Raw genomic sequence first — 11,851 nt, 5'->3', positions numbered from 1 at the left:
GGAGAGAGAGGGAGGGAGAGAGAGGGAGGGAGAGAGAGGGAGGGAGAGAGAGAGGGAGGGAGAGAGGAGGGGCAGAGGGAGAGGGAGGAGAGAGGGAGGGGCAGAGGGAGGGAGAGAGAGGGAGGGGCAGAGGGAGGGAGAGAGAGGGAGGGGCAGAGGGAGGGGCAGAGGGAGGGAGAGAGAGGGAGGAAGGGAGAGGGAGGGACAGAGAGGGAGGGGCAGAGGGAGGGAGAGAGAGGGAGGAAGGGAGAGGGAGGGACAGAGAGAGAGAGAGGGAGGGACAGAGGGAGAGAGAGGGAGGGACAGAGGGAGGGACAGAGGGAGAGAGAGGGAGGGACAGAGGGAGAGAGAGGGAGGGACAGAGAGGGAGGGACAGAGAGGGAGGGACAGAGGGAGGGAGAGACAGAGGGAGGGACAGAGGGAGGGAGAGACAGAGGGAGGGAGAGAGAGGGAGGGAGAGAGAGGGAGGGAGAGAGAGGGAGGGAGAGAGAGGGAGGGAGAGAGAGGGAGGGAGGAGAGAGGGAGGGAGAGAGAGGGAGGGGCAGAGGGAGGGAGAGAGAGGGAGGGGCAGAGGGAGGGAGAGAGAGGGAGGGGCAGAGGGAGGGGCAGAGGGAGGGAGAGAGAGGGAGGAAGGGAGAGGGAGGGACAGAGAGGGAGGGGCAGAGGGAGGGAGAGAGAGGGAGGAAGGGAGAGGGAGGGACAGAGAGAGAGAGAGGGAGGGACAGAGGGAGAGAGAGGGAGGGACAGAGGGAGGGACAGAGGGAGAGAGAGGGAGGGACAGAGGGAGAGAGAGGGAGGGACAGAGGGAGAGAGAGGGAGGGGACAGAGTGAGGGACAGAGGGAGGGAGAGAGAGGGAGGGACAGAGGGACGGAGGGAGGGAGGGACAGAGGGAGGGAGGGAGGGACAGAGGGAGGGAGGGAGGGACAGAGGGAGGGAGGGAGGGACAGAGGGAGGGAGGGAGGGACAGAGGAGGGAGGGAGGGACAGAGGGACGGAGGAGGGACAGAGGGACGGAGGGAGGGACAGAGGGAGAGAGAGGGAGGGACAGAGGGAGAGAGAGGGAGGGACAGAGGGACGGAGGGAGGGACAGAGGGAGAGAGAGGGAGGGACAGAGGGACGGAGGGAGAGAGAGGGAGGGACGGAGGGAGAGAGAGGGAGGGACAGAGGGAGAGAGAGGGAGGGACAGAGGGAGAGAGAGGGAGGGGACAGAGGGAGAGAGAGGGAGGGACAGAGGGAGAGAGAGGGAGGGACAGAGGGAGAGACAGAGGGAGGGACAGAGGGAGAGACAGAGGGAGGGACAGGGAGGGAGGGACAGAGGGAGGGAGAGAGAGGGACAGAGGGAGGGAGAGAGAGGGACAGAGGGAGGGAGAGAGAGGGACAGAGGGAGGGAGAGAGAGGGACAGAGGGAGGGAGAGAGAGGGACAGAGGGAGGGAGAAGAGAGGGACAGAGGGAGGGAAGAGAGAGGGACAGAGGGAGGGAGAGAGAGGGACAGAGGGAGGGAGAGGGAGAAGAGAGGGAGGGAGAGAGAGGGACAGAGGGAGGAGAGAGAGAGGGACAGAGGGAGGGAGAGAGAGGGACAGAGGGAGGGAGAGAGAGGGACAGAGGGAGGGAGAGAGACAGAGGGAGGGAGAGAGACAGAGGGAGGGAGAGAGAGGGGCAGAGGGAGGGGAGAGAGAGGGACAGAGGAAGGGAGAGAGAGGGACAGAGGGAGGGAGAGAGAGGGACAGAGGGAGGGAGAGAGAGGGACAGAGGGAGGGAGAGAGAGGGACAGAGGAAGGGAGAGAGAGGGACAGAGGAAGGGAGAGAGAGGGACAGAGGAGGGAGAGAGAGGGGACAGAGGGAGGGAGAGAGAGGGACAGAGGGAGAGAGAGGGACAGAGGGAGGGACAGAGGGAGGGAGAGAGAGGGACAGAGGGAGGGAGAGAGAGGGACAGAGGGAGGGAGAGAGAGGGACAGAGGGAGGGAGAGAGAGGGACAGAGGGAGGGAGAGAGAGGGACAGAGGGAGGGAGAGAGAGGGACAGAGGGAGGGAGAGGGAGGGAGAGAGAGGGAGAGGGAGGGACAGAGGGAGGGAGAGGGAGGGACAGAGGGAGGGAGAGGGAGGGACAGAGGGAGGGAGAGGGAGGGACAGAGGGAGGGAGAGAGGGAGGGATCAAGAGATACACAATTTTCCCCTTTAGTTAACTACCTGTCTGGCTGAGTGGGGGATGGCTTGGCATTTGGAATCCGCTGGCGCTCCGGTTTTGGTGAAAGGGGCTTCCCAGGTTGTTTACGATCTTGCGCTACAGCAATGCAAAACAAGAACCAAAATGTAAGCCAGAAAGCCTTCTTCAGAACTTTAATAGCACTGTGGATGCACCTCCACTCAAGCTGCAGTGATGTCACTACTTCCCAATGATCGGTTTGGTCACATTGTCTGGGAAAATGTTAAAACAACAACTTTTATGCAACAAGGGGGAAGCCACCCTTTCAGGTGTCTCCATCACCTACCCATAAAACTGAACTGAAGCTAGAGATGGAAATTATATTTCTCAACAGGATTCAAATCTCTTCCATTATCACTCATCTCAGGAATATGATGGCATTAAGCCCGGCCCACCTATCCATTCTGATATATGTTCCCTAGACCTCGGAGGATGGCTACTTGATCTGGATGAAAAACAGCCCTCATCTCTGGTGTTTACGAAAAGAAAACCTAAATCCACCTCCAAAATCTGAGCCCTAAAGTCCAAACACTATAGTCCTAAAATAAAATTTACATTCCAAACGGCCTATGAAAAAGGTGAAATCACGTCTCACATACTATACACAACACAAAAAAAATTGCCATAAAGTGAATTAAGATTTGAAAACCAATATACAGTACACAAGTGAAAGAGAGGAGGTTAGGTTTATGGTGAAGATCTGCTGTAACTCCTTCCCGCCAGGCCTACTGAAATATGACAGCCGAGCGGGAACCCTCTTATTCTGGGGGAGTGTCATATGACGCCCTCCCAGGATCTGGCTGCGCTCCGGAGCGATCTCTCACCAGCCATGCCCATGGAACACGGATGACAGATCACTACACCAGTGTCATGTGATTGCTGTGACTAATCACAGCAGATCACAGGACAGTTGTAAACAATGAATGGCTTAATTTCATGCCATTCATTGCTTACAACTGTGCTGCGATTTGTGATTGGTCACATTGATCACATGTACAGACTAGGCCAATCACAGCTCATCTGTAATATAGGATCAGCTATGGCCAGTCTCAGCTGATCACAACAAAAAATACTGAACGAATCGGTTTCATTCAGTAAAAATGCTTGCTTATACCAATGAAATTCGTTGGTATAAGCAATCATAATGTGTACATTAAAAAACAAATCCTGATCACTTGCCCACAGTAGTACAATGAAAAAAAGTAGTACCGAAAAAAGTTTTTTCTTTTGTTTTTTTTACACATACTGTTGCCAGTCAGTGTCCCTGATAACTGCCACACCACTATATAAAATATACAGATGAGAGCGCTAGTGCAAATATTAAAGCAGCTAGCATTCAAGGTATAGGTAACAATCTCTACAAGCATATGTATAAAAAAAGTGCAGCGCTAAGAACACACAGTATATACAGTTGTGTTAAAAATAATAGCAGTCAGACATCACTAACCGGATCAATCACTGTTTTTGGTAGAAATGATATTTCTACATGGCAAATAATTTCCTAGCAGATGTAGTAGAGTAATAGAAATCCAACAGACCCAACAGTCATGACATGCATGCTGCTGATTCTGTGTAATTGAATCACTCATTGAAAGGGGCGTGTTCAAAATAATAGCAGTGTGGAGTTCTATTAGTGAGGCCATTCATTCTTTGAAAAACAGGTGGCAATTATTGCCCTTATTTAAGGAAGGAAGGCAGCAAATGTTGTACATGCTGGTTACAGTGCAATTCTCTCTGAAATTCTGAGGAAAATGGGTCGTTCCAGACATTGTTCAGAAGAACAGCGTACCTTGATTAAAAAGTTGATTGGAGAGGGGAAAACATATAAAGAAGTGCAGAAAATGATCGGCTGCTCAGCTAAAATGATCGCAAATGCTCTAAAATGGCAACCAAAACCTGAAAGACGTGGAAGAAATCGAAAAACTACCATTGGAATGGATAGAAGAATAGCCAAGATGGCAAGGACTCAGCCAACAATCAGCTCCAGGAAGATGAAAGAAGGTGTGACGTTCCCTGTGAGGACTGTTACAATTAGAAGACGCCTATGTGAAGCCAAACTATCTGCAAGAAGTCCCCGCAAAGTCCCACTGTTGGAAAAAAGACGTGCTGAAGAGGTTACAATTTGCCAAAGAGCACATTGACCGGCCTAAAGAGAAATGGCGCAACATTTTGTGGACTGATGAAAGTAAGATTGTTCTTTTTGGGTCTAGTGGGCGGAGACAGTTTGTCAGACGATCCCCAAACACTGAATTCAAGCCACAGTACACTGTGAAGACAGTGAAGCATGGTGGTGCAAGCATCATGATATGGGGATGTTTCTCATACTACGGTGTTGGGCCTATTTATCGCATACCAGGGATCATGGATCAGTTTGAATACATCAGAATACTTGAAGAGGTCATGCTGCCTTATGCTGAAGAGGAAATGCCCTTGAAATGGGTGTTCCAACAAGACAACGACCCCAAACACACCAGTAAACGTGCAACATCTTGGTTCCAGACCAACAAGATGGACGTTATGGAGTGGCCAGCCCAATCCCCGGATCTTAATCCAATAGAAAACTTGTGGGGTGACATCAAAAATGCAGTTTCTGAGGCAAAACCAAGAAATAGAGAAGAACTGTGGAATGTGGTCCAATCATCCTGGGCTGGAATACCTGATCACAGGGGCCAGAAGTTGGGTGACTCCATGCAACACAGATGTACAGCAGTTCCCAGAAAGTGCGACTACAACCAAATATTCATTAAGTGATTCAAAGGAAAGCAAAATCTTCAAACATTTCTCAGTTTATATAGTGAATGTTTGAGTTTGTAAAGAAGAATACAAACACTGCGATTTTTTTGAACCGTCTAATATTCACTTTTCTTCAATTGAGGAACAACACAAATTTGATATATTTTTCTTCATGTTGTGATTTGGAATAGAATGTGTCGTGTTCCCAATGCATTTGTGTGGATGGAAATAAAAGCTATTAGAAGGATTTTGAGCTTTATGCACTTTTTTCAACACACTGCTATTATTTTGAACACAACTGTATATCAAGTGGAACAGTCAAGTGCAACATATAAATGTATACAAAACTTGCGCATAAAATGGGAAAATAAGTAAAGTCTGTGAATAGATGTGATATTCTGTGATATTCTATGAATATCACACCTATTCACGGACTTTACTTCTTGTTGATTTCCTATTTTATGAGCAAGTTTTATATACATTTATATGTTGTACTTGACTGTTCCACTTGATATATACACTGTGTGTTCTTAGTGCTGCACTTTTTTATACATATAAAAACTTCATATGTGTACAGGGTCGCACAATTGTCATTTAAAGTGCAACAGCGCTGAAAGGTGAGAATTGACCTGTGCAGGAACGGGGTAACAGTGCTCGGTAGGCAAGTGGTTTAGCCCAGACTCGTGGGTGGAATGTGTCAGAGGAGGAGGTCCCAGGATGGGACTCTGTCCATTAGTCTGGAGTAATGTTTGCATATACAAAGGTTCCATTCACACGATCGAAGCACGCGCGTGGTTCAGTGCATTTTCATATGTCGTATGCAGGGTAGCACATTCCTTTTAAAGGGCTTCCCTACATATGAGAAATGCTCAAAAGTCGTCAATGACCCTTTTGAGAAATCGTGCTGCACCATGCCTTTTGGCGCATGCTAAAATGTGCACACACAGATGTGGGGGGGCGTCCGCAAGAAAGGCAGTACGTTTCGGGAAAGAAGGCAATTCTGCGCGGGCCTACAATGCACAAGTGTGAATCCAGACCTAGAGTTGTCAGCTTTTATATTTTCCGGCATGTTTTTAGCACGCAAGGGATAGGGTGAGCTCCAGACATGGCGCTTAACACCGGTGTCTTCGGAGGGTGACTTGTATATGGGATTGGAAGCAGAGCACTGCATCTCTTCAAATTTGCCCCTTTTGAGGTAAAAGCGTCAATTTTATTTGTGGGGGGCCCATTTACATCTTTGTATTGCGTTAAAACATGCACTGCCACAGCGCCATGAGCCTGCCAAGGTGTAAGGGAAGAGGGAAGAGAAGTTCATTTTAAGATCACATCTGAACAGGGAAGATGTCAGAATACGTAAATAAGTATTGTAAAAGATTGTATCGTCAGCATTACATTACGTCTTTTCAGGATAGCATCTCTTCAAATTCTTGAATTTGCATATACTAAAATAAGAGATACGTTTATATCTTGTCTGTTAAAAATATAATTTCTTCTAAAATTAAAGTGTTTATAAATATAGTTTATTTAACTCTAAAATAGATTGTTCCATTAAGAAGGAAAGCCTTGCTATGTCAGCGGCCTGCTAAAAATAACCCTGATGGTGGAATAACAATACGCCAAGAGGAACCCTGAGCAGCATGTCAGCGAGCCGGTGTGAGATGAGGAGATAAGGCTGGAGTGTGAGAACTTGACAATCGCACCAGGGACACCCCAGTCACCTCAAGCCGAGGACAAATTATAGCTTGTTCCATGAGCACGGTACCAAGAGCTATGAGCTAGTCATTGCACCAGAGGAGCTTACGCTCTAATGTCCCCCGCACAGTCACACACGATTATTATACATTTTCATAGCCCTGACATATACCGTAGCGCTGTGCAGAGAAAACTGAGCCAGTCACATCAGTTTCTGCACCAGAGGAGCTTACACTCCAATGTCCCTGCACTGTCACACACTATTATACATATGTATAGCACTGATATATACCGCAGTGCTGTACAGAGAACATTGAGCCAGTCACATCAGTCTCTAAACCAGAGGAGCTTGCACTCTAATGTCCCTGCACTGGCACACATTATTATACATATATATAGCGCTGATATATACCGTAGTGCTGTACAGAAAACACTGAGCCAGTCACATCATTCTCTGCACCAGAGGAGTTTACACTCTAATGTACCCTCACAGTTACACTATATATTATACATTTTTATAGCTCTGACATATGCCACAGTGCTGTACAAAAAAGCAAAGTCATTCACAGTACAGTGCTTTGGAATATGTCAGAGCTACATAAATGTGTAATAGTGTGTGACTGTGGGGGGACATTAGAGTGTAAGCTCCTCTGCTGCAGAGACTAATGTGACTGGCTCAGTATTCTCTACAGCACTGCGGTATATGTCAGAGCTATATAAATGTATAACAATAGTGTGTGACTGTGGGGGGACATTAGAGTGTAAGCTCCTCTGGTGCAGACTGATGTGACTGACTCAGTGTTCTCTGTACAGCGCTACAGTATATGTCAGAGCTATATAAATGTATAATAATAATAGTGTGTGACTGTGGGGGGACATTAGAGTGTAAGCTCCTCTGGTGCAGAGACTGATGCGACTGTCTCAGTGTTCTCTGTACAGCACTGCGGTATATGCCAGAGCTATTTAAATGAATAATAATAGTGTGTGACTGGGGGAGAATAGAATGTAAGCTCCTCTGGTGCAGAGACTGATGTGACTGGCTCAGTGTTCTCTGTACAGCACTGCGGTATATGTCGGCGCTATATAAATGAATAATAATAATAGTGTGTGACTGGGGGAGAATAGAATGTAAGCTCCTCTGTTGCAGAGACTGATGTGACTGGCTTTGTGTTCTCTGTAAAGCATTGCAGTATATATAGATCAGAGCTATATACTATAAATGTATAAGAGTGTGTGTGACTGCACAGGGATACTAGAGTGTAAGCTCATCTGGTGCAGAGGTTGATTCCAATGGGACTTTCGCTGTTCTGTATTGTATCATATAGAGAAAAAAAATGTATGACAAAGATCTCTTCAGTAAGACTCACCAGCAGAACCAAACACTGAAATATCAGTTTTGCGCAGAGTGGCCCTTTAAGACGTACAGCCCTCTCAGTGTGAAGAGGAATAGACATCAGTTGTGTGTCTTACTTACCCCGATCTGGAGACTGGTTGGACTTTTTGGCGGGCGGTGAACTCGGCCGGTCTTTATCCATAGGTTCATATCTCTTCCTACTCCCTTTATCTGTGCCCTGCAAGGAGGAGAGATCATTTCATGAGATGGAGGCCAATGGAGAAGATACAGCCGGGTCACCCTTGCACGAGATTTACTGCAGAAACTGAAAGGGTGACAAAGAATCCCGACTGCCATGACCTTTATTATCCACACCAGATTTATTTTTATTTATTAACTAGTTATGGACACCAAACTCACATGGATGTGCACATTACACTTCAGCTTTAAAAAACGTTTCACAGAATCAAATTATTAATGCTAAAGGGGATCAGTAGCCATGGTAGATTCCATGTTGATTTTAATGGGGCAAGGTGCCATCGACCCTAAAAAGCATATTTTTGGACCCCCACGGGGTCATCTTACCCTGCACTTCCTCTGTAGTAATTCCTGAAAATGAAGACCCCTTAGGAGAGCTGATGCCAGTCCCCTGGTGACGTGACCGTAATTGGGCCTGGTGATTGGCCGCTAGGCATAGCACTGTCTCGAGTGATAAGGTCACAAGTTCCCCAATAACTGAAGATGTCGGATGATCCTGCTAGCTGTAGAAGAGGAGGGAGCTGCAAGGAAGAGCTGGTAAGGAGAGTATATGAGGGGGAGTCCTTTACATAAATATAATGCACACAATGAAAGGTTCTCTTTAACAGCTATCATAATTCATTTTTATTAACCGGACAGATTGTTTATATTAGGTGAGCTAGGAAAAAGGTTGCGATTTCCAGGCATGTCCTGTCCTTCACTACAAACTCTTCCGTGTATAAAGCAATCCGGCACAGGAAAGTACAGCTCACATCGTGTGGTGTGCAGTGTGGTGTGAATGGGCTTTCCAGGCCGCTCCTGCGGTTCCCTGGATATTATTCACCTTGGACATGTGCCAGGACTCTCCGTCTTTCATTGCTGGTTAATGACAACTTAGTAATGACTGAGTACAGGGTCGGAATTCCATGAATGCGCTGCCGCTATGGAGTGAGCTGTGTAGAGCACCAGATGAGAAATCTACCGCTGTTATATAATATTCTGGTGTATACAAATCCCAGGGCAATGCCCTCCAGTCAGGACAGTCACCACCTTCAGTTCTGTGATCTCTTTCCCTTACAGACTGACTTACACCTAAACGGCCCTGATGATGATGATGACAATATGGTGCAATGATTTAATAGGAAGTATGGGGTCTTGTAAAAAAAAACAAACATACATACTCACCTTTATATGCTGCAGATGTATTGCTATCAGCTGACTCTGGGTCACAGGACGACAAAAGTAAATGTACTCATGTACATCTCCCTCAAGAGTTGGTTCTGGCCAGCTCAGTGGATTGCATTAAAAAAAGTCCTGGATTGTTTCTTAGATACACAGAATATAACTGGATATAACATTTATAGGTAAAGTTGATCCAGGGAATATCCGATTGCCTCTCGGGGGATCAGGAAGGACTTTTTCCCCTGCAGGAGCAAATTGGATCATGCTTTGCTGGGTTTTTTTTTTGCCTTCCTCTGGATCAACTGTGGGTATAGGACAGGGGTAGTCAACCTGCGGCTCTCCAGCTGTTGCAGGACTACAAATTCCATCATGCCTCTGCAAGTCATAGCTGTAACTGTCAGTTTTGTAATGTTGCAATGCCTCATGGGAAATGTAGTTCCACAACAGCTAGAGAGCCGCAGGTTGCCTACCCCTGGTATAGGATTATAACTTTTTTTTTTTTTTTTAATGGATGAACTTTATGGACTTTTGTCTTTTCTTCAGCCAGACTATGTAACCCACAAGAAAAGCACAGCCAAAAAAAGCTTCAGTTGGTCATTCTCTTTTTAAAGAAAATGTCCCACCAAGAATAAATGGGATTTTTTTTTCGTCCTCACCATAAAATCCTTTTCTCTGAGATCACTGAAGGACATAGCAATGCTGTTATCTCTGACTGCTGGGTTATAGCACCACCTTCAGAAGTAGAATACTAAGCAAAAAAACAAAACCACAACCTATGGGCTCCTGCTGGTGACCAAACCCCCACCTGCAAGAGGCAGCTCAGTTTTTTGCCTTGTGTTGAGGGGTAAGGACCTAGCTCCCTACTGGGACTCTTTGTTCTTCAAATATTCTTTTAGCAGGGTTCTTTTTTTTTGTTCATTGATCTACAATCAACAGCTGAACTGGGCGATAGGCTGGATAATAAAGATCCTAGAAGTCACCCACAAGAGCATGCAAATCCCTAACCCCATGCAGGGTCGGCTGCCACAGCCCCATTCAGGCATGGGATGGATTGTGAGTTATCGCACAGGGGATACATGACCAAACACCCTGGGTTCTCTGTGGCTGACAGCCCCTCCATCTTGGTGGACTGTTCTGGGAGAGGTACCCACTTCCTGTTGCGGGTGTTTTGTTCCCCTCTCACTTTATGTGGGTTTGGGTGGACCCTGTGCACCCTGTCACTGTCTTCCCTTTTTCTCTCCCCCCCTCCCCGTGTGGTGCTGTGTTAGCAGTTGGTTAGTATTTCACCTCAGCCCTTTTTCCTTGGGGAACTGGAGGGTCCCAAGATGAAATGATGACTATGGTGTGACTTCTCTGTTCTGCTGCCTAATAAATGACTGTATATAGTCTACTTATGTACTTTATAAACAAAGTACAGGTTTGCTGTAGGATCCCAGTGAGGCTCAGCTAGTTGTCAACTAAAAAAAAAAAGAAACTCCAGATTAAATGACACCCTGATAATACAAAAGGACATCACCTTGCTCAGCAAAGTCAGTTTGATTTCCTTGTGGGCACTGAAACCACTCTGGGCCGGCGGAGGGGCGGCAGGCTGAACGGATATTTTTGGAGCGCTGACCGGCTTTGATGGCTTTGTGACAGCTGCAGCTTTTGCCGTCTGTGCAGCAGGATCCCGAGCTCGTTTTTCATCTTCCCGAGCTCGTTTTTCCTCTTTAGGCCGCTGGCCCTCCTTTTTGGTTTTGTCAGAAGAACCTAAAAAGACAACAGATATAAATGCAATGGGATTGAATTGTACAGGATGACTGGTCTTGTATCCACACCCTCCAGTAGTTTTCTGCAGGTGGCTCGCAGCGGGAAGAGCCTGCTAGGCCCAATCATGTGGCCACTGTGACAGCCAATCATAAGGGTTACACAAATGGCTGACTCTTCTTTCCCCCTGGCATAAAGCCACTGTTGAATGGGCTAGGCAGGAAGGGGATAAGATAAGTGCTCAGGTACCTTTTTCTTTCTTTTGCTGTGATGGAACTGGTGAGCGTGAGCTTGCTGAGGAGATGGGGCTGGCGAGGTCGGCGTACATGTCATCCGAGTCAGCGCTACGCACAGAACTGCTGCTGGAGGAAACACTGGAGACAGAAGAGACACTGCTCACACTGAGCGACCTGGTGAAAAGACAAAGAACGTGAGCGAGTGGGGAGCAATCACACATGACAGACTTCAGCTGTACAGAAAAAATTCAGAATTAAAATAAATAAATACATAAAAAATCTCTGTATTAACTAGACAGCAGACACATGGAGTTGTGTCAATGCAGCAATATTCACTAAAGTCAAACTGTGTTCCTGCTGAAGGTTTACTTAACTTCCTGTCCTAGTGACAACACAATGCTCCCCAATGCAATAAATGAAAATGTATACAAAAATGCCTATGAAAACACAGATTAAAGAAACCCTGTCACTCTGCCCACTAAGGACACT

At 47.0% G+C, this 11,851-nt stretch overlaps 1 protein-coding gene across 1 annotated transcript in view; it reads right to left on the bottom strand.

The window, feature by feature from the left end:
- LOC149434347 (zinc finger CCCH domain-containing protein 18-like) overlaps nucleotides 1–11,851 on the bottom strand; it is a 110,295-nt gene that overhangs the window by 2,386 nt on the left and 96,058 nt on the right. The window contains exons 13-16 of the mRNA XM_089663775.1: nucleotides 11,376–11,536; nucleotides 10,897–11,129; nucleotides 8,103–8,199; nucleotides 2,188–2,281 (exon numbers count right to left, since the gene is read on the bottom strand). Of these exons, the coding sequence (XP_089519901.1) occupies nucleotides 2,188–2,281; nucleotides 8,103–8,199; nucleotides 10,897–11,129; nucleotides 11,376–11,536 (585 nt within the window). The remainder of the gene's footprint in view (nucleotides 1–2,187; nucleotides 2,282–8,102; nucleotides 8,200–10,896; nucleotides 11,130–11,375; nucleotides 11,537–11,851) is intronic.

The sequence above is a fragment of the Staurois parvus genome, unplaced genomic scaffold (genome assembly GCF_062004578.1).
Source record: "Staurois parvus isolate SC_StPar_1 unplaced genomic scaffold, SC_StPar_1.0 ptg001766l, whole genome shotgun sequence".
In the NCBI taxonomy this organism is placed as follows: Eukaryota; Metazoa; Chordata; class Amphibia; order Anura; family Ranidae; genus Staurois; species Staurois parvus.
Note: the sequence above shows the minus strand (reverse complement) of the source record. Positions and strands in the feature narration are given on the sequence as shown.